A 26971-nucleotide genomic window follows, 5' to 3' on the forward strand; every position below is an offset into this window, starting at 1 on the left:
CTTCCCCGGCTATGCACTTGCTGGATTGATATTGTTTCCTTTTACCCACCCCTACCCACTTTTTTCCTCGCTTAAATATGACCTGATAATGGTTGGTAATTCAACAAGCCTGTAGAAGTAGGTGCAAGAATAGGAGTAAAATGCAAAAGTTTGGGTTTGAGAGTGGGAATATTCATGTTTTTATGTATTTGTTTGTCTGTTTGTAGGTTTTTTCCTTTTCTGTTATGCTTTGAGCTTATCTGCAACTATTGTCTGTGTTTTCCAGTTTCTTTAAGTAGTAACAGAGGTGTCTGTGGAAATCTTTTCTACAGAATTTCAAAAGCAAAGGTGAATGACTATTCAGAGAAGATTGAAGGTATAGTTGCGAAATTATCTGCTCCAATGGTGAGTCTACTAATTGCCTTATGAGAAACAGAGGAGAAAAGTTCAAGTTTTTGTCTATCTCTGTTACCCTATTTAAAATAAGTGACTTGACATTTTTATGTTCCTAATTATTTTTTTCCCTTTTTAACTTTCAACTCAAGAAAAACTTCAGAGTTGTTCCATCATCATTGTAGTCTTTCTTCTGGACTGGTGGAACACTGCACTTCTGAAATGTCAACAAAATGTTTGTTCCAAGCAACAGTGGATTGGGCTCTCAAAGCTAATAAATCAATTTTATGAAATGGACTCTATCTATGCACATGCTTTCGACCTGTTTAAAGAACATAGCCTTCTACTAGTTATAGCAATACATTACACCATCTAAGTAGCAGGGCTTGTAGAGCATTTTTCTACAGTACCTCCTTCCTGCAAGATGTTTTACTACTTGAATAATGTGCATCTTATGTCAAGATCTTGGTTCAGTGAACTTCTTACAATCTGCTATGCTGAATTGTTACTTATATAGCAATAATTTTGGGCATTTATTGGAGTATTTTCAGTGAAAAAATCACCCTATGAGGAAAAATTTTCCTCGTGCTGTATCCATTATACTATAAAAAAGAACTCCTCTCTAAGATTTTTATACCTCCAAATCCATCAGGCCATTTTAGTATCTCATATGTGGTGAGTGGTGACTTTTAGCTTTGTGGTCATTTCTAAAAGCCATGAAATCTTTCTAATCACTCAAGTCATATTTTTCTGTACCTGTTCTGATGCGTAAAGATGTAAATTGTCTTTGATACTAACCATTCCTAATCAGCTCTTTGGCAAAATTTCCAGTCTGATATGCCAGGATCAATGGAGTCTGTTAGGGAGACTTGTGATAAAGAAATTCCTATAGCAGAAGAAGGATCTTGTGTTTCTCCTTCTGCAGGATTGCGTAGGAGATTTCTGTAAGATAAGCTGTGTTGATTCTTGTTGACATGAATTGTGCTGTTATTTGAGCCTCTTTCTCTTGTCCTAAGTTATGCAAATTTTAGTTGACTGACTTGGTTCAAATGCACAGGCCTCCTATAAAATCTCAAGAAAGAACTCATGAGATCACTGAGACTGATCAACCAACACTGATCAAACTAGATGCTGCTGCACAGGCTCACATTGAAAAGCACAGGTTTACACCTTTGGACCATGATGGCAACTACTTGTCTTTTCTTCATAATCCATGTTTGCAGAGTAAACAAACTAATAGTGAAAGCTTCAATATCATATGGCATTGATCACGTTGGTATTTGTAAAAGTTAGTTGCCTAAATTCCTTATTCCCTCTTCCAACAGAAAGCTCCAAGAAGATTTGACGGATGAAATGGTGGGGTTAGCACGACAGCTCAAGGAGAGCAGCCTCTTGATGAACCGATCCTTGCAAGACACTGAGAAGGTATGATCTCATAATCAAATTGAAACCATGTTTTTCTCCTGAATCAGTCATTTCATAATTGTATAGTGCTTTGCTGCATAATAAAAATTTGGTAATTTTTTCTGGGGGATAAAAGAAACTTTATCCTGGGACCACTTTTAGATTTGTGGTTGGAGTGTGGCACAGTGGCAGTCCATTTTCTTCTCTTCAGCCTGCTTGACAAAGCGATTCAGAAATAGAGAATCTTGAGTGCTATAACTCTTAATGTTAATCCTTATACAGTAGCATGGTCATATGGTCAGCATGCAGAGGGTTGGGACTCCACTTCTGTGTTTTATCAGTAGCATGGTCATATCTTGAGTGGGCTTGTTTTAGTGTAAATAGACCTTGGGTTGGGTTACATATATATTGGGTTTTTGGTCCACTGAGTTTTCTTTGTAATAGGCCACTTTAATGGGCCTAAAAGATTGATAGGAGGTAGGAATACAGGATTTTCTTTATTAGTTAGTCTAGACTTCTGTGGCTTGAGGGGACCTTGTATCCTGGTTCAGCATGCTCATCGAGTACTCTGTCATTCTACCTTTTCTTTCTCTCCACACACTCCAACATGCCATTGCTGGTGATTGGGGACCATTATTTCTTTCTTTTGCATCCAAATTCTCAAAGTTATAGCTCCATAACAGCCAAATAAGTTAAGGAAATGTTTTGGTATTGTCCATCACTGGTTCTGGTCCGTGTCTATCTGAGCTCCGTTGGAAATCTAATGGCCCTAGGTTCTGGTTTCTGCTTTCTGCTTTCTGCTTTCCTGGTCCGTGACCTTCCTGGACAATCAGATTTGTTGACTGATTACTTTGGGACAAACTTAAATCAGTTCAACTTCAAGATTGCGATCCTATAAAATTTGAAGAAAAATTAATCTGTTTAGAAGTGTCTCTCGACTTTTTAAGTCAATTTGAGTCAACTATGGACAGGTTGCACTTTGGGTATCTACTTGAATAATCACGTGTAGATTTGATCTGTTCTGTAGGCCTATCATGTGCAGGACTTCTCCTATGTCCTGCGTCAACAGGTCTATCTCACTGACTGAAAGTAGAATAATGAGATGGCAAAAAGAATTTTGCACTGCGCACCTGGGAAGGGCTTCCCACGTGACACTCTCATATCTTGCCACATGGACTAATGATGTGCTATTCCAACTGGATAAAGAAGACATGATCTCATAGTGACATGTCTAAATTCAATACTCAGATTCAATTAAATATCCCCACGTGTATGTCCACACATGCCTACCGTACTCCAACCACTATTGTACACTCTCCCACGGTCCTGGAGTTTTCAAAGGTCTTTTTCGTCACTTAACAAACTCGTTTGGGATGAAATTTGACATATTAGCAGCAGACCTTGTGTTCACAAAATTTGGGCCCCATCCGACCTGGAAAGAGCCTGTATCTGGTCTACAATATAGTTTTAAACTTAGCATTGATTACCTTTGTGGTGGTGGGTGGTGTTTGAACAACTGAAGAGAACTATTATTTTGATTTATTTTTGTATATATCACCACCCTCTAGCTATTCAATGTTTGTTCCTGCTAATGGGTATGGAGTCATTCTCTCGTGGGAAAGCTCTAACTGTGGGAACCCCTTGCACTACAGGTGGATTTGGTCGAGTGCAAGGCCCACCCATACACGTATCGTTTTCCATTCATCTTTGTCATGGTTTGAGTGCAGGTACTTGATTCAACGGAGATGGCAGTGGAGAGTAGCTTGGCAAGCACTGGCCATGCAAATAAGCGAGCCATGCAGATATATTCACAAAGTTCCAAAACTTCATGTTTAACGTGGCTCTTAATTTTTGTCATGACCTGTATCTTCATCATGGTTGTTCTTCTCATTCGTGTGACCTAGATACCAGTGTCAATGGAAACACTCATGCTTGGTACTATTACAATTCATGTTTTATCAGGAAAAATATAATCACGTGTATCTTACAATATGGCTTCCAACTGTTATGGATTTTGAATCGAATTATTTCTTATACATATGGTAAATGGTGATTACACACACACGTTATTGCGGATGAAATAAAACCAATATAAATCTGAAGGGTGCACGTTCTCTGTCTAGGAGCGCATACGCTCTGTGCCCAGACACATGGGGCATTGGGATTTTGGGCATTCAGGGGGGCGGGCTGGTCATTTCGCCCACCCCCATGCTCGACTCCAACAGTCATTTGAGAAAATCCTGCAAGAGATGTTGGAAGCTAGCGCTCTACCCTTGTGTGTGATCTTGGACATTTTCTTTGGCAGGACATTCCACCTGTGCTTTTGGTAGTTTTCCCTTGGCTCTTCTTTCATTGGATTGGCTTGTTATCATTGGCAATCAGCACATCCATATGGTTGCAGGAACGGCACTTGGTGGAAGCTTCATACTGAGAGCCTCTACCCATACTGGAGCTAACACTTTTTACACTGCCATTGGGTGATTTACCAGGTAATTTCTGAGTCTGGGACCATGGCAATCCTCTCCATCGCTTCCTGTTGGTGACTGGAGAACTTGAAGAGAATAGCTGGGTAATGGTTGTTAACGGCTTCATTGAGCTAGAAGGTAAACACTTACTCCTTTAGGGGCTGTTTTGTGCCATTGATATTATTTCGGCCATATCTTATTCAATATCCAATGCAATTGAATGAAATTGGGGTCAAAACACCAGTAGGAGGATAAGCTACCTCTTGGATATAGGTTTTTTTTTGGGTGAATAAAATGTAAATCATTAAAAAAAATAAAAAACTACTCTTGGATATAGTTATGACCTCATAGAGCGAAAGCATGGTGTGTAACCTCGGTTTTACTCTACTGGAAATATGGAACATGTGAACAGGACCCAACAGCCATTCATATGGATGATTAGAGAAAGGACATGGTTCCCATCTGAAGGATTGAAGAGGAGGGTAAAAGGGCAGGGGTTTGATTGTGAGGAATTGGGTGCAGCAGCGGCGTGTCGTAGCACAAAGTGCCACAGCTGAGCTCTTGAGCCATTGTGGTGAGAATTCAGTGTTGGGAGGGTTTGCCAATGGGGGTGGTGGGTCCCAATCCTGGCATGGTACATGATAGATGAGCAACCATAGAATGCCAAGTTTGTGGTGGATGGATTCCGAAGCAGGGTTGTCCATCCCCATGGGACCCAATTCAGTTTGGGATCCTTTCCTAAATGTGTTTTCCATATTTCTCGTGTTTGTGGTAGTGGAGAACAAGATTTTGTTCAGAATTCAATTCATGACAATGATTTGTTACGTTTGGTTGGCTACTTGGCTAGATTCATTAGGTTATAATAGGTAATTTAAAGACTTTACAAAGCACAGGTACAGAGATTCCACGACTCGAACAAAACTTCGTGAGGTTGAAAGTAAAAGACACTAATATCATCCCAATGGAAGTAGATGAACTAAGTGGATTTTCATTAGCAAATTAGTGAGTTGAGTGACGAATCAGAGCCACATCACCCACATCTATTAAACAATAGTACCCTTCCTTCCACTAATCACCGGGTAGAGAGATCCAAGAACGATTACCCGCTTTTATAGGGAAGAAAAGTGCAACACACGCAAGCCCCTAGAGAGAGAGAGAGAGAGAGAGAGAGAGAGAGAGAGAGAATTAGGCCAGTTCAGTTAGTCGGTAACGTTTTCTTTAAGATGGCCTAGAGTACCTGCTAAACAAGAAAAGCGTGTTCATGAAAAATAGCTAATGTTGATCCAAAGCTCACTTTCATAGAGGGTTGGGAATAGCTTATCCTCAGTCGGGTCGGGTAGGTGAACCCATGTTGTTGTCAACAAACCTAGTGATATGTGCATGGGTCGACCCACGTATTCCATATGTAAGGTGATGAAGTACAAAGGAAAACTAAACATCACACTATTATTGACATTTTCCCTTTCGGATCAACATTAGATGGGTATTACCTGATCCGAGATGAGAAAAAGCAAAGTAGGTCCAAAGGTTTGGCCATCCTTCTTTCATGCAAAAATACCTGATCACGATACTTTGACCCGAGACTTATGAAGAAAAGTACAATGGCTGAAGTGAAAGTGAAGTTAACGTTAGGTGTATCTCCACCATCACACCCTCCTCCCACCCGACCTTTCCCGTGCTTGGCTCCTCTTCAAAGTTCCAAAGTGAACAAACAAAAAAAAACAACCCTAATTTCATAACTGATAAGAAACGTAAGTTGACCATCCTAAATTTTATCAAATTTAATTTGTGGGTTATGTATAAAGACAAAACTATCCTTTCCCTTAGCCAAAACTCAAAGACCCATCTCACCTTTAGTGGACATGATGAAGGGGCAGATAAGTCCATTCACAATAATTTTCTTTCCACTTGGAAAAGTCAACTTTAAACACCTACGGAAGAAAAAAAAACCACTTAAAACTGCCAACACATGCTTTGTACCTAAGAAACATTAGGAATTTAGAATCACATATATGCAAATGGGACTCCTCACATCCCTATGCTTCATCTTCTTTCTCTTCTCTATAGTAGACCATGAAGGCTCCGAGGCCGGACCGGCAACACTCATCTCCACGGTTAACATTCGCTGTCTCATCAATCTTTTTTCTCATTTTCCTTTGTGTACTAACATCAATCAACGAATTCCGATTCGAAGGTCTAGTGAAGCTTGGCAGGTCCGCTCTCTCCAACATCCCTCACTACAACTTCTATGCATGTTATTCCAACAATTCATCCCTTGCAAACAACATTTCTACTTCTCCGGCACCGGCACCTGCACCAGAACTGCGAATACTACTCGGGATATTAACGTTACCGGATCAGTATCAGCGCCGCCACTTCCTCCGACTAATCTATGGTACTCAATCAGTACCACTCGGTGCACAAGTAGATGTAAAGTTTGTGTTTTGTAACTTAACCAAGGAGGATCAAACTGTCTTAGTAGCACTTGAAATCATGAGATACGATGACATCATTATTCTCAATTGCAAAGAGAATATGAATAAAGGTAAGACTTATACATACTTCTCGAGCTTGCCGGAGATATTTAACAACACCGACGATGACGGCAGCCCAAACCCGCCGTACCATTACGTGATGAAGGCTGATGATGATATATATATTAGGTTAAATAGCTTGGTAGAGTCTTTAAAGCCATTACCTAGAGATGACTTGTACTATGGTTATGTAATTCCATGCTCAAGCATGAATCCTTTTGTTCACTATATGTCTGGTATGGGTTATCTGATCTCATGGGACCTTGTGGAGTGGATTAGAGATTCCGATGTACCGAGGAACCACACGGAGGGACCGGAGGATAAGGTTTTCGGCGATTGGATGCGTGACGGTCACCGGGGGAAGAACAGATATAATGCCAAGTGGTCGATGTACAACTTTCCAATCCCGGCGACTAAATGTACACATGAGCTGTGGCCGGATACTGTTGCTGTTCACCTTCTTAAGAATCAAGAGAAGTGGATTCAGACCTTGAAGTACTTCAATGTTACTAACAATCTTAAACCATCTAAACTCTATCATATTCCTTAGGTAATGTCTCACCATTTTTGTTCATTCTTTCTGTTCACAATTTATTGTTGAATAATAACCTGTTCTCAGTGATTCCTAAATTATTTTTTTGCCCCCCTTATTATATAAAATGTAAAGGAATTGTAATTTTCTTTCAGTGAAGGACACATATCAGAGAAGGAAAATTTATCCTATTTCAGTTCAAACAGATACTGTAAATAATTAAGTGGCGAAATACAGATATAAATAAATGGCCTACATATTCCTTATTCCTTGGAAATGGAAAGAAAATTCTAGATAACAGGTTAGAGTCTGGATTAATCATTAACTCTTCCTACCTTCTATTTTTCCGTGGTCCAATCAGAGGAACAAATGGGGTGGATGAAAAGATTCTTTCTTCACCATGGGTAATGAGAAACAGGGTCCCAAATCTTATTATACATGTTGATTTGTTGAAGGCAAAGCGATTAGATTGTACTCCTTTTTTAGTTCAGTTATATTGAGGGATCCGGGCAGACCCTGATTGATCCTAACCATGGGGGGAAGAGAGATGAATGGGTTGGCCAGGCTGGGAAGAAGAAGAAATGATCGGGTTGGGCGGGCCAGGCTCAGCACGAGGCCTCAACCCTAGTCCGGCCCAGCCCTGACTCAAGGTCATAAATTCCCAACCCTGACCCGCCCGCAGGGACAGAATATCTCAACCCAGGTCTGTTCTGACTCGGGATGGGCCAGGGCAGACTTCTAAGGGTCCCTTATCTGATATATGGACAGATTCACCACATCATCATTACTATGTGGCTCATATAAAATGGTTACCTGGCAAGCAAGATTGCTTGATTATGTGTGCATATTTTTATTTAATTAAAAACCATGTTTCCCTTGGGTTCGTTTCCCAGAATTTCTTCCCATATCAAGAACACTATACTGGAGAAACTTCTGATCATGTAACTTGATCTAAGTGATGACTCACAAATCTCCCCCTTTCAATCTCCTAATCTATAATGATGTCAATATTGGTCATTTACAAATGATCGCATATTCTTCAACTTTATGGGCTTTTAAAACATTGTGGCTATGTCTAAGCCCCCTTACGACTATCATACCTAAATAATTTAATAAATTCCAACCATCAGAAGCCTTCATTACCAGAAAAGGCATTATCAAAATTGAGTTAATTTTACATTCAATCTCCAAACCCTAATTTTACATCAAATTTCCAAACTCCCACTTCCACTCCCCATTCCCAAACACCCCCCTCCCCCCCCCCCCCCCCACACACACACACACACACTCACAAAAGAAACCCATGATCAGGTTGTTAATCCCCAATAGGAAACTATCAATGATTCATTACAATTTCTCACAGTGGAGCCAATGCTTGAACTAATATTTTCTCTAACTTCTCTGGATTAAGAAAAGTCAAGGAATTTCCTCTCCATCTCCAAATCACTTGGCTTCTTCTTTTTATCCACACCACAGGAAAAAACTTTTGTGAGGCCTTAATCACAACCCACATCAACTCCTCTTTGTTTCAAGAATTCTTTGGCTTCTGCTATGTCCTGCATGCCAATATCTTTAATTTAAGTTTCAGGTATATCATAGCTAAACAGTAACAAAAGGAAATCACTATTGAAACTAATGAATACTCTATAGCCCAGAAAGCCCGGTAACTGTCCTAGCAGCACATATGGGGCACAGGAACAGTGGAAGCTTCCACCAACCAATGAAACCCATCATGAAGATCCCCTATGAAAAAAGAATTACAAAACTGATGATTGCAACAATCAATTATCTAGAATTTTTGGGTGTGATTAGGAAACATGAAAAAACTACACAAATTGGAACATCATAGCATCCTGTAAGGTCGACATAGTATTGTGAAAGAAAGCTATAAGAAATGAGGCCTGCCTCTGTATTGTATAGTGTTTGTTTTTTTTTTTTTTTTTAAAGAAGAGTATGAATGCAAATTCCAGACCACCCGATCTACACAAAACAGTATTAAAATAAGAATTCTTCATGAAAGTTAATGCCAATCTGAAACAAGCACTCTGAAAATCATTGAGAGAATATGCAGGGAAAGTAACCATTTAAGATGCACAGAAAGAAATACAGTACACAGACTGATACAAAACATGGAGATGGATTCTTAAGTTTCTACATTGAGCAAACTAAATATAAGGCTATCATATCTGGTATGGTACTACAGTTCCTAACCTTTAACTTTCATAAAGTTCATATGATTGTCTCAACTCTCAACACTCATATCCATGGCCAAGTTGATGGAACTCCTAGTATTTAAATATATGGGAAGATCATATACAACAGACACTGTGGATCAATTATGATAAAAAGAAGGCCAAGTAACAGAGGGAAAAAACAAAACACAGAATCATTCATTTAGTTAACAAAACCAAACCAACAAGAAAGCAAGACACTCAAACAAAGAAACAAAAAAATGTCTGAAATTCCATTAGGTCACCATTTCAACATTCTAATTATTCAACAGTTCAAATTCAAAAGAAAGCACGTGATTGGATGCAAACCAGCAGTATAAAATATATCTCTGTCTTCAAAGTACAGGAGCATGTGTGCATACAAATTACAACCAAAAAAAGGATAACATTTTCAGTTGCAGAACAGAACCTTCCAGAGGGGAGGGGGATAAAAGAAAAGGAAAACACTGGGAGAGGAAAGACCTTGGGGAGCAATAGAAAAAGCAACAGTTGAATTAGCTATTGTTTAGTCAATTTTTCAAAACAGAAAATCAACTCGTATCAATCAATCGAATTTGTTGAATTGAGAAAATTGAATAAATATGAAAGAATAAAATTAAGTAGAATAAAAATCATCTACATAAATACCAACTCGAATTAGCATTTACCACAAACACGTATAACTAAGTTGGCTAAAATGAATATCCAGACTCTTTTGTATATATAGGAATAGGAAGTGAAGGATCCTTTTCCCAATTTTTTCTGTCGAGATCTAACTGCTCCAATCTGTTTTTTATTCATAGTTGGAAGTTCTTATGACATAATAGATTGGTGACTTTGGCGAAAATGGAAGAAATCTTTTCCATATTCCTTATACAATCATCTCCCACAACTTGCACACACTCTAGTACCACATATTCTACTGAGCCAATACAGAACAAGCACAAGACACATGTCTGCAGCCAAAACTCAAAGTCAAGATGATGTAGTTCAAGAGAACAAGAAGGGAAGCAGCAAAACAGGCCATCAAACTGGACCAAGACTGGACTAGTATGTGTTATTTTGAGTGTTCAATGGGTTGTAATGGCCATGGGCTTTATATTTTTGAGTTTACTTTTCTAATGGGCCAATTTATAAGCCCAAATATTAGGGATTTAAGTCTTCTATGGGATTAAGTAGTTATTTTCTGTTTCTTAGTCATTAAGAATATTAGTTTTCTACATTTTGAGTTTCTATTTTCAGTTTTAGAAAGTAGAGTTTCCATTTTATGTAATAGCAAGATTGGAGTCTTAGTTTCTCATTTGTAATGTTTCTAGAAGAGAGATCTTAGAATAGGAGTATTTTCGGTTTTCGAAGCTTCCGATCTTGTAATGATTGCTTTGGTATTTAATAAAGAGAATGGCTGGACAACGGCCAAGATTTGAGTTTAAGAAAAAAAATGGCTTTATACTGTAACTGTGAGGCAGATCTGTGGGATGCAGAAACCCTAGTGGGAGACTAGGTTGGAGTTAGGTGGGAGGCCTGCTCTGCAGTTCAAGTGGGAGACTTGAACATATCCTTTTTCCTATTTCTATTCTTCTCTGTTTTATTTAATTCCCAGTAATATTAAAATTTCTATTCAGTTCTGATAATTGTATTACACTGTTAGTGCCTGCGAGAGGGTTGTTTATCAACATCATATATCGATGTTCAGTCCTTGATTTCAGAAGATCTGACCATTAGTTTACATTGATACTCTGATATGCCTTCCCTAGCCCCTCCGATCCAAATCTAGACTTCATCTGAGTGGTGAGTTGAAAATTGCAGTAATATTTTGTTACCTTCTATTTCTGAATCTATAACTTTCTATTTTCTTATTCTGTCTTATCTCCCAATTCCCTCATCCAACAGCTAGATCAGGAGCTATTGCTATTGTCTCATTCTGTCCACAGATTTTGAGTTTTTGTTCACTGCGATGCTGATTTTCTGTGCGGTACTGTTGTTTTCCAGCCCACCATACCTACATTGCTAGGAAATTGATCTGTGGACACATGTCTATATGTATATGATGAAATTGAACAGTATATAATAGTTCTTACCAAAATAAAAATAAAAAACAGAATATAATAGTTGTATTCCTCCTATGGGTGATCATTTTAATGTTCAATTTGAATATAATTATGTTTTCTATTCATGTCCACTATGTGTAATATGTTTTCCTTTTACAAGCAACCTATTCATCCCTCTCTCTCCCAATTATTTTTAAGAGAAGAAATAATACACGAAATATCTGTGTGGATGTTTGACACATGCCCAGACAATGAAAGATAGACGTGCTATTGCTACATAGTTGAATTATAAGTGTTCAGGTTCTCTAACTATATATAACCTGAATTCTTTTGGTTTCACCCATTTCCATTTTAAACATCCAATTTTATTCAAGTCATGCTCCTCATGCAGCACTTGGACTTTCATTACAAAGCACTGAAGCATCTCAGTCAACTTCCTTCATCTTACCAATTGGTGTTAACACTAGGTTCCAGGGAATGCATTCAGTGTCAGTTCTATGCTTTACAGTTTCACCCTTCATCCATTTCAAAATAAAAAAATTTCAGTAAGTAGTTTAAACAGTGTCAAATGGTTTTGACCATCTAGTCAAGTTCATACTGATTAGGACCTGCCACCTGTAGCCAAGGTTCAAGGTTTTGGTTTCGAGTCTAGTTTAAACTGTGAAATTTCGGTTGAAACTTGGAAGGTGTCGGTTGTTGGTTTCGATTGATGGTTTTGAGGCCCAGATGGCCTAATTAGTTCCCAAAACTTCTAGGAAACCCTATTTTAGGCCCTTTAAACATGGTTGAACCCATAGATTGTTAAAAACACACACACACCCAAAACGATTAGTTTGGCTTCGGACCCTAGATTTGTAGGGAACGTTGTACGTTATACGATGCTGTATACACAAAATTTAGTACTAGAAGGCACATAATTCAATTAAAACAACTAAAATGTGCTTTAGGAATGAATAAACATAAAATTAGAAATCATTTCATAATTATCAAATGTTATACATTCATTACAAAAATATGAGAGTGATTTGGCAAAAAATCACAAAAACTTAGGTTTTCTAGGAAGTTTCCCCCTTAGCTGTCGAAACTGCTGAAACAATACCGAAACTCTAAACATGGTCAAAATTTCATCGAAAAATGAAAATTTTTGATTGAAACCATGCATTTTATACAAAGGGTTTGACCGAGATACCGAAATCGGAAACATGGTCGAAATTTCACCGAAACTGTGAAATTTCGACTGAAACATGGTAAGACCCAGGTATCGCACCTAGTTTCTTTTCGACCTATGTCAAACCCGAAATATTTCGCAAAATTTCGGTCGAAATTGACCAAAAATTTTGAACATTGCCTGTATCATATTAAAAGGAGGATCCTAGCATTTCGTCTTCATATTCTCTAGATAATGATACACAAATAGCAATTCTTCTCTTTAAAATACAAACTCTGCATTGTCGGCTTTCCTTGTATGTAATTTAAAGCTATTAAGGAAAATAACAAAACACGTAAAGAAGGAAGAGTAAAGAAACCTGTTGTAGCAGCCCTGCTTCTTGCGGACACATTGGAAACCTCATCAAACCAATTCCAACCATTAGAAGACCATAGCATCCTAGTGATACAATAAAGTAGACTGGTAGCTGGGAAGAATGGCAGACAGGAAATGTAAACTTCAAAGCCAAAATTTTTTTTGTTTTGGGGGTGGGGAGTATGAACATAGGAGAACAAAATCCAGTTGAACTACACAATGACATCAAGGAGAAACTTACCAACCAAGCATAACTACGTGGAACCACTGAAGTCTCTAAGAGGCCAATCCAAAAGGCAGAGATGGCCACTAGCAAAGACATAATCTTTACAATATGCTTCATTTTGTCTTGACAATGTACTTCCTAATCCTTATCTGTTCAAGACAAAGATCTAACATGATTCTAAGCCAATTTCAAGAATTTCTGCATAGTAATTCGCAGGTTCATTGAAGGTCATATTCAAGCTAAACACTCAAGAATCAGCTTCACTCAAAATAACTATCAAATATGTCCCAGAACAGCATAGTAACGAATAAGAAGTGCAATTCTATTGCATATGAGTGTCTCTTCTTCACCCGATTCTCAGCAAAAAGAGAGTGGGCGGCCGAAGTGGATATCTATAGCCGCCAGTGTTGTAAGTACATCGAGTACCGAGATCTATTGCCGTGGAGAGGTACAGTTTGGGCGAATGACTTTTACTCTTTTCCCTTAATTTGAATATCTTCAGCAATTCTGTGATATGGTTGCGATTTCTTATTAAGTTTCATTTTTATTTTGTTGGATTTGCTTTCATACTTCTCGGCGGTAAGTTTTGAATGTATAGAAAGATGTGTGGAGTGTGAATTGAAGTCACGATTATAGTTTTAGTTGAAATCACCAAAACAATAATCCCATTCCAAATCTGTGTCATTGCGATTCAATAATCAAACGCAATTGAAATCGAGTGAGATCAGAAATCCATACCTTGAAACAGAGAGCGCGAGAACGAACATCAAAGCTATGAGAGCAGAGAATTGAGGAAATACCAAATAACACAAAGCCTTGCGGGTTGCAAGTCCAGCGCCCTAAGCCCCTAACTAGTCTGACTCGAACATGTAGAGCCGAAATCAATCTAATTTAGACCAGACCGGCCCATTTCAAGAAAATCTGCAATTTTGCATCCCAATTCCAACGAGGGAACAGGGATTGAGATATTGGAATCCCAATATTGACATCGGTTTCTGTCGATACCGAATTTTACCTCTACTTATCATTAAAAATTGATTTTTTTTTATTTTTTTATTTTTTAAATACGATTTTTTACCTTATATCCAATACCCAAACCCAATCCAGGAATTGGCCAATATCAGTATCGTCTTGACCGATATCGATACAATCCAACTGATCCAATGTCAATACCTAAGTGAAGCATTGAAAAAAAAAAAGAACTGTCTTTCAAACGAAGTTTTTCTTCAGCCACAGTACACAGGAATCCATTCACCGCGGCCTTTCAATTAGCATGAGAGAGTATGAAGCTATTTTGGGAACATAATCACCTTGTAGGGGGTTTTGTGAATTTAAAGATGTTGGTTGACCCTTCACTTCGTAGTGAAAAAAAACTGTCATTGTCTTTAAACTTGTGATGTGGCATGGTCCTGGTCGATCAGAATTGAGTATTCATTGTCACTTGTGTATTGAGTGAGAGCATGCTTTTTCAATATTTTGGATTTTTTTTTTTTTTTTTTTGTTGGGGTGGTGAGGGGGAGAGGGGGCCTGAATGGTACTGAGAAGGTTAAAGATGTGTTTGATATGTATTATGGGTCTAGAATGCATTTTGAATCGATAAAAGTGTTATTTAGTATGCATTCATATTCTAAATTCCTAGAATGGGATAAAAAACATGTTTAGTTGTGGAACGTGCTAAAAGCCTATTCTGACAAAAATGATGTTTGGTACATCTGTACATGTACATTGTTGTTGTTCCAAAATGCATATTCGACCTATAATACACTATGAGAATGCATAGCAAGCACACCACATTCTAAAATAGTATTTCATCACTGTTCTTTGCGCCTCAAAGTGACAAAATAAGGTGTCTACAGAAGAGAAGGCTCAAACCCTAGTTTATGAAGATTTTTTTTTTTTTTGGGTAGAAAGTTTATGAAGATTTTATATCATATACACATCACTAGCTACTCTTCCCCGCATGCCTTTATTTGATTTAAGTGACAAATTAATTATTTATTGATTGTGGAAAGATCCCCATGATGACCGTAGGAAAATCCTTTCCCATGCCCTCACATCCTGATCATGTGGGACCCACACTACCACACTTTCTCCTCCTTGACCATGTGAGTCCTCTTGTTGACAAAATCATTTTCCATGCCATGATTGGTGTATGGCATGGGAGATTCCTCTCACAGTGACGGTGTGGGGAATCCTCTCCCTTGATTGATTTTATTGAAATTCAAATCAACTTAATAGTTAAATTTGGTTAAACTAAAGAGTAGATTCGAATACCGCCTTCTTTTGTCTTAAACATTTAAAGATACAAACCATAAATCACATGTATGGTGAATACAAAATTTATCATAGAATACATTATGAGAACCGTTGGACCTAGGGGATGTGATCGGTCTGGGCTGGGTCAGGGTTTTTTAAAACCCTAGCCCAATCCTAGATCCTCTTAACTCAGTCTACCCAACCCAAGGTTGGATTGGGGATACCTCAACCTAGGGCAAGCCATGTCGGGTTCAGCTCAAACCAACCTAGCCAGCCCAACCCGGCCTTACTTGGCGACATAATTATGTATAATAATATAAGGGAAAAGAACATTATCTGGTTGTGTGTGGCACGGGGCTCCTGTGGCTAGACACAGGGCCACACGAAATAACCGTTGTGCTCCCATGGAAAGGCAAAAATCCCTGAGGGTATAGTGGTCATTTTGTGCAAATCTTGTGTCTAAGCCCAGGAGCCATGTTCTACACACGACTAGGTAGGGTTCTCTTTCCTAATAATATATTATATATTTTCATATATTTATATAGACAGGGCTGGGCCAGGCCTAACTTGACCGTGCCCTCAACCAAACCGGGTCTAGAATTCTCAATTCTAACCTGACCCGTGCCGGTTAGGCTCATGAGCACGGTCCAATTTTAGAAATAGCTCCAACCTCCGTCTTTTTAAACATTGCATTTTCGGCATTTTTTCGTAATTTTGAATTATGCTTTGCCCTTCATTAAATACTCCTATTGGGCATTTGGGCTGAGACTTCTATATAACTTTGTTTTTTTTTAATAGTTAAAAAAGGCGCTTTTATATATTATAATAGAAACATATTACATTCTAGAATAGACCTTTCCTTTGGCATCATTCTGTATCATCTCAGAAAGAGCCAAAGGAAGGCTTTGTAAATTAAAATGGACTATTTGCGGCACAGAACATAGCCAGCCAACATATAACTTTTTTTTTTTTTTGGGTAGAAAGACTTCTATATAACTTGGTGGTGACGTGGTTTTCTATCACATAAATCAACGTCCAGCAAGGTTTGCCACATGGCGAAAGATCATGGGCTAGTGAAAGGTGATGACTGATGACAATTCACATATAAACGTGAGATTTATATTTTCTCTTCAGGTATCTAACTATCTACTATCTACTATCTACTATCTAAATGAAATTTATTATCAAAACAAAATATCTAAATGAAATTACATTTTTAATTAAATCAAATTATGACGTCATCATTGGGATTGCATTTGGTGGGTCCAATTCCAACACAAAGGGACAGCTCAGCGGGCCAATGACAAATGGACGTTATATGTGGTGGTGGTGAATTCCGCTGAATGGGCAGCCCACCCACCTTGTCCCCCTTCTACAACCGCCGACGCCTCGTTGGACGTTTGGTTCGATGTTCGCCATCTCTATAAGCAAAGAATAAAAGTGAGAAAGAAGAAGAGAGAAGCAGAAAGACAGAGAAAGGGAAGGCTGAGAGAGGGACGAAGGGGTTTCCTTTTTACGTCTCCTTTCTCTTCCTTCTTTTTTCTTTTGTTTTCTGCTTATGAGAAGCATAAAAAACTCGTTCGCCTGAGCCGCTTAGTTTGTGGCATTGGCACGTTTATCTTGTGCCCTTTTTGACAGATTTGATTTGGGTTCACTGCGTTTCCTCCCCGGTGGTTTTTTCTGTTGTTGTTCGTGTCGGTGAAGATGATGGTTGCTAGTAGTTTTGATCTCTGGCAGAAAGATGCGTTCTTCTCTGCGGCTGAAGAGGTTCAGGAATCCACAGACATGTATGTTGTGTTTTACGTTTCAAATCTGTCCTTTTTGAAGGGTTCGGTGTTGTGGGTAGGGGGTTTCTGGTTATTGGATTGTTCTGTTAAATTTGCTGCATTGTTTTCCTATAAACGATGGGTTTTATCTCGTTTCTCTTCTTGGCGTTGGTTTGATTTGTGGTTGTTGAGCCATTTGAAGGATTTTTATCAGTACTGTTTTCCTTGTTAGAAATTTATTGGTTTGATTGGATTATGGTTTGTGGGTTAATTTTGGTTTCTAATTGGCTTTTTCCAGAATGGAATCGGTATACAGGACTTGGTTAAGGGAGAGAAGAGAAGGGATGGGACCAGAGGCTTCAGATGAGCTACGTAGGGAGCTGCAAATCACTTTAGGCACAGCGAAATGGCAGGTTGGTTTCTGATTTTGTTTCCCGGAATTGGATTTTTGCCATTTTATTTTACATTTCTTACAAATATCATCTGCCGGGTATCGATTTTAGATAGACCCAGTTCTCTTTTCTCTTTTCATTCCTTCAATTTTTAATTTTCTTTCCCCTAGTAATGCTTATATTATTAGAGTTTTGGTCGCTTAATCAGTTGGAAGAGTTTGAGAGGGCCGTCAGATTGAGCTATGGAAATCGTTCCGAGCATAATACAACAGTCAGGCATAAACAATTCATTGCAGCCATAGAAGACCAGATATCTCGTGTGGAGAAGGCACTAAGGGAATCCCTGTACGAGGAAGGGAAGCAACCCATGCGATGGGTAAACTTGGATGAAGAAGAACGCGATGATTTAGCTTCATTTCTTTCTAGAACTTCAGGAACCTTGCAAGGTACCAAGGATGAAAATGTGGAGCTCAGACCTTCCTCAAACAACTCTCTTCAGGGGAATGAACAAAGGAGAAAAGTTGCAGACCTCCATATCGATGCTGCCTGCAGAATAGATATGCCAAATTGTGTAAAGGATATTAAAGAGGTTGTGACTTTCAGGCAAGATGCTAATTATGCAGTAGACTTAGAAGCAAAAAAACCTCATGGAACCAAGGATGATTTAAGCTGTCAAATGGAAAAATCAAATGGTCATAGAAGAACATGGAGTACACCAAGCTTTGATGCTTGGAAGATTGTAATACCAGATGAGGATAAACAGAGAAAACCATTGGTGGCACTTGATGAATCCCCAATCAAAGGAAAGGGGTTCAAGAATAGCTTCCGGAAGCAGAAAAATGGAGAGCATCTCCGGGCAAGAGGGACTTCAAGTTGCCTTGACTTGAAAGGAATCAATTTGCTTTATCGGGTTAGTTCACTTTCTTCCATTTTTTAAGTTGGTCCTTGAATTTTGTTTTATAGTTCACTTACAATACCAGCTTCCAAATGTTTGGTTTACCAGTTTAGTCATCACCTTGTTAGAATAAAATGAAATTTTAGAAATTCTGTTTTTTTTTTTTAAAGAAATATGATACTTCTAGAACACAGAGTGGTTATAATAGATTCCAGGGAAATTCTAACATATGCACATTTTGCAGGTCTTTGGATGGTTAGGTGGATCTCAAAGACAAATACAAGATCCACAGCACATACAGTTTAGCTCTCTCAAACTTACGGTTGTGGCTGTACTAGCTATTTTCTTGATTGGTATGCTCATGTTCTTTATTGCTTGAATCAGTGAAATACATACATGGGGAGTAACTGTAAAGGAGAATTTAGTTAATAATAACCTTCATTGATCTAGAATTTTGTTCTCGACCGAAAACAAACTAGAAATTTTTTTCGGTTGTTCTCTTTTTGTTTTTTCACTTGTGTGGGTTGGCTTGGAGAGTTATGGGGTTGCAAAACATGAGAAAAAATAGATAGAAAAACTCCATAAAGTGAAAATATGAGCATCATAATCAACAAAATGTGAACTCCTTCCTACATTAACTTCAATTTTGGTAAAATAACAGCGCCTTATAAAATATATGGAGACATCTTATAAAATTACCATAAGGGCATCTATGCTTTATGAATAAAATCACAGGCAATTAAGCAAAAACAATTAAAAACTTACTGAAACAAGAAAATAACTAAAAATAAACAGCACTCAAATAGAAAGTATAGCTGAGATTATGATGGAGGAGAATAAAATAATGGACTTATTTTAGTGGAAATAAGCCTTAGGTTTGGCCTTTGGTCCAAGGAGTTTTCATTGTGATTGGCTAATTTAATGGGCCTAAATATGGGTAAGAGATAGGACTACGAGATTAATTAGATTAGCTTAGTCCAAATTTATGTGGTTATTTGAGTCATTTGTATGTTAGAAGTTAGCTGAGTCAAGTCGTAGAGTTATTAGGAGTCTGGTTAGGTTTTACTTGTTTTAGTATATGCTATGGTTTTAGATTTCTAGTTTGTATAGAAGTGTCAAATGTTAGTCTATTTGGCTTTTCGAAGTAGTAGTTTGAATTCCAAATCACTTTAGGATTGTTAAAGAATCAGTTTATGAATTCTATATATAATTGTATTGGCATATGGCCTAACCTAAAAGTTTATGAGTAATATTATTACAGTTTTTTTAAAGACTTGGTCGTGAGGATTCATGGTGTGTTTGGATGAATTTCCAGAAGTGCTAAGGTAGATTCCGTAGTGGAAGAGTGGACTCTCTTCACGGTTTAGGTGGAATCCTGCCCTATTCATCCTTTCATCTGCTAATTCTGTTATCAACAATTTCGAGGTCTGATTTCTTCACTCTTAGCATCAATCTGTTTGGCGTGAAATTACATATTTGATCTTTTTATTAGCTGTTCTCTGTGGGTGAGCCTTGGCACAACAGTTAAGTTTCGCCATTGCAACCTATTGGCTGTGGGTTCAAAACTTGGAAACAGCCTCTCCTGCAAAGCAGGAGGTAAGCCTGCGTACATTTGCCCCTCCCAGACCCTGCAGTAGTGGGAGCCTTGTGCACTGTAGTGCTCTATTAGCTGTTCTCTAATACTCAGCTGATAAAGTTCTATTCTGGTCTTCACTCTTCAAATTATCAGTTTCCTAGTTGCTGGACTACAATCCTTTTCTTCAGTCGAGCCCCAATCCTTTGCTTGATCAATCATAAATATTTCCAACAAGGAAATCATCTCTAGAGGCTCACTCAACCAGGGGAACAGGTCATTCTGACCAGTCTTCTGTTAGATATCAATTTTCTCCTTTACTTTAATCTGAAATTCGATTGCCCAGATTTCTCTGTTTGTGAGTTCCCTTGTTTGCAAAACAGTTTCTAGTTTCTACTGGGACTGGTTATTGCATTAGATGATCTGTTGAAATAGATGAGAGGCAAGCTACAAAGAACAGAAGTGGAAATAAACAACTGAAAAGCTTTATGTAGGACCAATAGGGGATGATATAAATGGAAGTTACTAGAGATAGTTTAATTATTTGTAGTGACTGCAACTGCTGAAGAGTGATATGGTCCAAGTTGAAAGATATGTACGCCAGTAATAACTAGGCTTGTAGTGAGAAAATGCATTTTGATTATGATGATACAAAAGGATATGAATAACAAGAAGTAAACAGGAGGAGGCTATCTCGAGTTGAGTTGTACTTAGTACTCTCTAGTCCTCCAAAGCAAGGTTCGAGATTTTGGTTTCGACCGAAACCTGGCCGATATCTTGCAAGTTTTGCCTGATAGATTGGATACGGTATTTTGGTGGTCAAATGGCCATATTTTGGCCAGAAACTTTAGGAAAACCCTAATTAAGCATCTCTAAGCATAATGGAATCTTTAGATTGTTAAAAAACACACCAAAAATGTTAGTTTGGTTTTGTACCCTAGGTTGGTAGTCTATGATGTACCTTGCTGTATACTTTCTGAAATATAGCCTATGCAACCCATAATTTTGGTACTAAAACACATAAAATTCGATGAAATCAACTAAAACATGCATTACAAATGAAGAGAAACCATTTAATATTACAAAATGTCAAAGTATTATGAATACAAATGTGCCAGTGTCACAAGTATAAGTGTACAACCAAGGCGAAACTCGAAAGACCCCTACAAAACCGTTCCTCCAACTCTATGTCAGTACTACATAGAGTTCTGGGAAGGCTCAACAGCTGAGGAAGATTGCTATCATCAATGAAACCATTCCTCCGACTCTATCCCAGTGGCAGTATACAGTGAGAGGTTGGTCGTATCCGACCATATATATGACTTATTTTCACAAAACTAAACTGAAACTCTTTAGTTTGTTCAAAAGATACAAAATATATAGAGAGTAACTGTTTCACTTTCACAGTCTGTGGAGTAACAGTCTGCTGAAATATCAGTTGTGGAGCTATGCAAGTGGTGCTAGAGCAGGGTGATATTTTGTGACTTCCAACTTGGAAGCCTTCTTCCTTTTACTCCACTGTCACTATTTGGGCTTTAACCACTCTCTTGGATGGTATTGAAATGCAATAAATAGGGCTAATACAGACAGAATCTGGTAATATTACATATCCTAAGTGGAGTCTGTCAATATCTTGGCCCTGCTCTGCATGTGTTCTATTTATGTTTCTTTTGGGGGAGGGGTGTTATCCTAGGCATGACTATCAAAGGAAGACCATAGATTTTTTCTCAAAGTAAAGATGTGACAGGAGCACAGGACTATAATTTGAGTGCCACTACTCAGTTGAGCACTGGAAGATGACTCTTGCTATCAGTGTATTTTGGTAGAGTACAAAATTCAATAGCATAGGGTATTTGGGTAGCACAAAATTCAATAGCATAGTGTATTTGGGTAGTACAAAATTCAAATTCAAAGGCTCCATTTGTTTTTGCATGAAATAGTCAGGACAAAATTTTTCTGTAAAATCCACAGCTTATTTTCAAATTTGTAAAATTTTCGGACTACCTAATTCAGATTTTGCCCTGAAAATTTATATGCACAATTTGACCATAAAATCTTCCTTTGTAAAATTTTCAATATCTGGAGAGCGCGCCTTTGGAGGAATACATGTGGTCTATGTATTTATAGGATTCATATCCTTGTGTGGAAAAACAAGGAAGGATAAAATACAAAATGAACGTATTAGAATAGACTTGGGAGTTGCCCCAATCAGTGACAAACTCCGAGAGAGTCATTTAAGGTGGTGTGGTCATATTCAATGGAGGCCTAGGGACGCCCCAGGATAGGGGGTGATAGGGTTCCGGTTGAAGGAACTAAAAGAGCTAGGGGCAGGCCTAAAATGACCATAGGAGAAGTGGTGAGGAAGGACATGCATAGTCAAGGTCTTGTACCAAGTATGACCTCGGATGGAGCCTATTGGAGGGCAAGGATCCATGTAGCAGACCCCATTTAGCTAAGATTCTTCTGACGTACTGGGTTGTGCCTCTTTCCTCTTATTATCATTCATTTCCTTTTCTGTTTTTTTTTTTTTTTTGTCATTTCTCTGCTTTTTCCCCATCCCTTCTTTCTCATCTTTTCTTTCCCTTTTTTGGCTAGATCTCAGTCGTTCTTACCTTGTTTGTTTGGATCCATGTAGCCGACCTCATCAAGTTAGGATAAGGCGGAGTTTGTTGTCGTCGTTATTGTTGTATATCCTTTTATGGTTTTCACAATCATATGATAGGGACTACATAATTCAAATTTGGATAGAATAGTTTTTTTATATAATCATTTTAAAGAGTTGTACCATGTGAATAAAGGGCAAACAGACATTGGAAAATCTTACTATGACATATAACATCAGAGTTTACCTCCTAAAGAGAAAACTTTGGAAATTTTTTCATCAATGCAAACCTTTTCCAATTAAAAATTTTACATGGAAACGAGCCTAAAGGACAATTTTTCATATTGTGGATATTGTTTGGTCTCTTTATTTTTTGTTGGGGGGGGGGGGGATGTTGGTGAATGCAGACTAATCCCGACCCAAAAAATTCAGTGAGACTAGTACTTAACAGGATCGTAGAACAGGTAGCAAAACCATATAATTGAAAGAACAAATCAGAATAGTCCAAGTCTCAATCAAATGGTCTAGATTTGTAGAATCTAAACTGGTTCTGATAACAAACATGTAGTTGCAAAGGAGTCCTGTTGCTACTAGGATTTCAGGTAGTAGGTCTAGAACTCTAAGAATCAATCTTAAAGTTCAAAAATCGATAACAGAATCTCTGAGAATGATCAGAAATAACTATATGAAATTTGAGTACAATCCATGTAGTATAGCAACAACAAAACTGAGCTGAATGAAGAAACATAAGATCTGCAGGGTATAGAAGTTGAAAGGATTTGATCTGTAGATCTTGATAGATAGATAGATATATAGATAGAAGAGACAACGAGACTAGGAAACCACCTAAGCCCCACTTGGAATCTACTACGCACACTACTGAATTCACAGCAGCAAAACTTCATAAAACCAAACTGAATATATTTCATAAATTGGTGTCTAAGACCCTAGGACACTTATCTATATATAGATTTCATAAACTGGCGCTCTAACAGTGCTTAAACTCCACTTGGAATAGTCAAAAGATACTAGTATTTGACATTCCTACTCAAACTATGACGTAGAAACAGAACATTGACTTAGAATGTAGTATGGATTTAAATTTCTAATGATTCTAGGGATTAACTTTGTTTAGTGCTAACCTAAAAAAGACTCTAAACTAATCCTACTTGACTAATCTCATTGTCGTAGATTCACCCCATAGTCTTCTATTACACTGATTGGATCAGTGCTTATGTTAACTTAAATAAGCCCACTTTTATGATTTATCTGCATCAAGGGGCCTTGGTACATAACAATAGCGAAAACTGCATCTTTTTTTTAGGTTGGGTTGGGAGGTATTTAGACGAGGAGGGCCTTCAGCATACCATCTACTTTTCTTCTTCTTCTTCTTTTTGTAATATGTTATTATCTCTCTCCCTCTCTTTTTGGGATCTGTATTGCTAAAACTTTGTTTTAATTGTTTGCAGTCCCTTTGGTAGTCTATGCAACATAAAGGAGATTTATTCATGATCAGGATTAAAGGTATCCATGTAACCTTGGAAAATCATTATCTCAATGTCGTCCCTTTCTTTCCCCATTGTATTTTATCTCCCAACGAAAAAAACGTAAGATTGTACCAACATCACGTGTTCGTTCTTGCAGCTCAGCACAAAGCATATCCAATTGGATAGTTAATGCAAATGAAATGTTAAGAACTGAATATTCTTAGCAAATAAACTGAATCATTAACTAGCCCCCCAAGGAGCCAAATTATGTCGAAGGCCAAATATTGAAATGGGTTTTCCCTAATATGTAATAAGTAATAAATAATGAAGGAACAAGATGCCTCAAAGAAGGAGAACATTTTCTCAGTTTTCTTTCTCCTTGAAAATCTTTCTGTTTCTTCTCTTCCAAAGACTCCATCTAACTGCAAGGTGTAGCTTTTGTCCAGAGAATAGATTAACTTCCTCTAAAAGCCTTTGTATAGGCTAATGCGATTGATAATCTTTATAATCAATCATCCAGAATATACTTTGAATTAACAATTCTGCTTAAAACCTTTCAGAACTGATTTTATCTTGATGTTGTAGCACAATCCTCGGATTTTGCAGGAATCCACGATTTAAACGCGTATAACACGTCGAGTGTCCATGAAATCCGTGAATTTTTCTGTAACTATGGAAAAATCCGTAAAATACAATTTTTTTATTGATACGTTTCGTATATGCGTATAGTACTAAGAGATAGACACCCTTAACTTGCTCTAGCTCAGACTACTATGATTGGCACTAGAATGACTTGAAACAAAAATGATCTTCAGAGTTCAGATATCAATTCTAGGGAAATCTATTAGTGAATTGATCTCCCAATTATTTATTTATTTATAAGCACTTATTACAACCACACATATCTCAGTCAGTAACACAGTAACAGGCCTTCCCAGTACTCATTGGATTTGATACACATATACCTTCATGGTACAAGGCCTTGCTGCATTGCCGAGTGCAATCTATGTTATCTGCACATGGTCCTAACCAAGGTCCACAGTTAGATTACTTGGACTATTGACATGAAGGGTTAATAAATATAGAGATGATTAAGTAGACTATCAAGAGAAGGGTTTTTCTCGTAGGCTATGTCAAGATTATTTTGCCATATAAGTAACTTGAAAATACTACAAAGGAAAAACTCATTCTCAGTGGCACTTTGATAAGCTTATGAAAGCTATCCAACAAGAATAGATAATGTGGCCTTTCTGACCATTGGATAGAGAGGATTTAGTCTGGATTAGCCATGTGTCAAATGCCTATAGTACTTCGTCCACTTTCCCATAATCTCAAATTTGTAAAGCCCTATTTTACCACTTGGCAAATTCCATTTGGACTGAAAATTTACATGTGAGTAAGAGTCCTTAGATTTTACATGTCTACAAATTTTAGGCTCCATCTAATTTGTCACATGGTGGATATTTGGGTCTCTTCGATAATCCTTATCAGAGTGGGCTGTGCTGGAAAATTTGCCCTTAGGACAATGAGAAAGCTTATGACAATGCCATACTAGTACCTAACTTTGATTAAAAAAAAATCTTTATAACCCTAAGAAAGAAAGAAATTTTTGAAAAAAGAGGAACTTGTATCATGCATATATTACTCAAAAGCAACCCTTGGGACAACACATCAACAATATATCATCTTAGACTACCCAAGAGGTATCAAAGGTTAACTTATTCACTTAACCAAAATAGCATCACAAGTTCAAAACCACATGAATAGTAGATTTAAAATGTTGTATACTCACCTATAGATCCCATGCACTCAATAGAGAAAACCAGGCAGACAGCAAAAACAAGGATTAAAAGCTTAGAGGAAGCCATTTTCAAAGACTTTTTTTTGATGAAGTGTAATCACACAAACCACACACCAATCCATAGTGTAATAACTGCTTGCAATCTTTCATCTTTCATTAATCATTAATTAAATGTATAAAGATTTTTTTGTAAGGTTCAAAAGTATGAAGATGAATCACATTATCTCTCAATAACAACAAAAGTGTTTATATAAAACAGAATTTCTTATTGACCTTTGCGGTGTCAAATAATACTTCACTTAATTTTTTCGATCGTGTTTTCCTTCAGTCACAGACTCACAGTGAATGGGGAATCTATTAATTGCATTGGCTTCATATGCGGGCTGAGGTATTAGGAGGGTGTTTTGGAGAACATACTAAAACCCTATAGATGTTTGTGAACTCTTGAATGATGTTGTGAACGTTCAGCCCCGTGGATAAAAACTTATTTTATTTTTTGTTAAAACAAAATAAAGTTTTAAAGTTGTTGAAAAAACGAAAGAATGTCTTAAATGTTTCTACACGCATTCTTAGGCCCCTGTGCTAGTGCAAGCGCTACACGACCGCACACAAGATCTTAAATGGAGACAAAAGCTCCCATCAAACTGACTTTCTTATTTAACAAATCGTTGATTCACTAGAGATTCCCGTGTATCGATTCCTTTCCGATCTGATAGTGAATTGATAGGAAACATTAAGGCAGCGTTTGGTATGCATTCTATGTTGTGAAATCGACCTAGAATCTATTCTTTGGAATGATTATCAAACACAGCCTAAAAGAAATTCGATTAAGAACCAAAATCGACCAATCAGTTGAGAGTTGAGACCGAAATCGAACCAATTGAAA

General features: G+C 37.7%; 4 protein-coding genes across 6 annotated transcripts in view; 3 read left to right on the top strand and 1 right to left on the bottom strand.

Annotated features, from left to right (window-relative positions):
• The window catches only part of LOC122666935, a 36695-nt gene extending 33002 nt beyond the window's left edge, over positions 1 to 3693 (top strand). For all 3 annotated transcript variants that reach the window (XM_043863050.1, XM_043863051.1, XM_043863049.1), the window contains exons 4-8: positions 312 to 384; positions 1204 to 1316; positions 1430 to 1534; positions 1698 to 1797; positions 3504 to 3693. In XM_043863050.1, the coding sequence (XP_043718985.1) occupies positions 312 to 384; positions 1204 to 1316; positions 1430 to 1534; positions 1698 to 1797; positions 3504 to 3680 (568 nt within the window). In that variant the 3' untranslated portion in view covers positions 3681 to 3693. The remainder of the gene's footprint in view (positions 1 to 311; positions 385 to 1203; positions 1317 to 1429; positions 1535 to 1697; positions 1798 to 3503) is intronic.
• A 2621-nt stretch (positions 3694 to 6314) lies between these two features.
• Positions 6315 to 7400, top strand: LOC122668234. Its single transcript, XM_043864824.1, has one exon. The coding sequence runs from the start codon at positions 6315 to 6317 to the stop codon at positions 7323 to 7325; it is 1011 nt and encodes a 336-aa protein (XP_043720759.1). The 3' UTR covers positions 7326 to 7400.
• Positions 7401 to 8688: 1288 nt separating this feature from the next.
• LOC122667055 (dolichol-phosphate mannose synthase subunit 3-like) lies at positions 8689 to 14093 on the bottom strand. Its single transcript, XM_043863232.1, has 4 exons — positions 14052 to 14093; positions 13329 to 13462; positions 13092 to 13199; positions 8689 to 8863 (listed from the first exon to the last, which is right to left on the bottom strand). The coding sequence occupies exons 2-4, from the start codon at positions 13428 to 13430 to the stop codon at positions 8804 to 8806; spliced, it is 270 nt and encodes an 89-aa protein (XP_043719167.1). The 5' UTR covers positions 13431 to 13462; positions 14052 to 14093; the 3' UTR covers positions 8689 to 8803.
• A 3018-nt stretch (positions 14094 to 17111) lies between these two features.
• On the top strand, positions 17112 to 24496 carry LOC122667796. Its single transcript, XM_043864226.1, has 5 exons — positions 17112 to 17356; positions 17634 to 17748; positions 17936 to 18637; positions 18867 to 18975; positions 24267 to 24496. The coding sequence occupies exons 1-5, from the start codon at positions 17274 to 17276 to the stop codon at positions 24290 to 24292; spliced, it is 1035 nt and encodes a 344-aa protein (XP_043720161.1). The 5' UTR covers positions 17112 to 17273; the 3' UTR covers positions 24293 to 24496.
• Positions 24497 to 26971: the final 2475 nt, after the last annotated feature.

Source organism: Telopea speciosissima, chromosome 7 (genome assembly GCF_018873765.1).
Source record: "Telopea speciosissima isolate NSW1024214 ecotype Mountain lineage chromosome 7, Tspe_v1, whole genome shotgun sequence".
Classification (NCBI taxonomy): domain Eukaryota; kingdom Viridiplantae; phylum Streptophyta; class Magnoliopsida; order Proteales; family Proteaceae; genus Telopea; species Telopea speciosissima.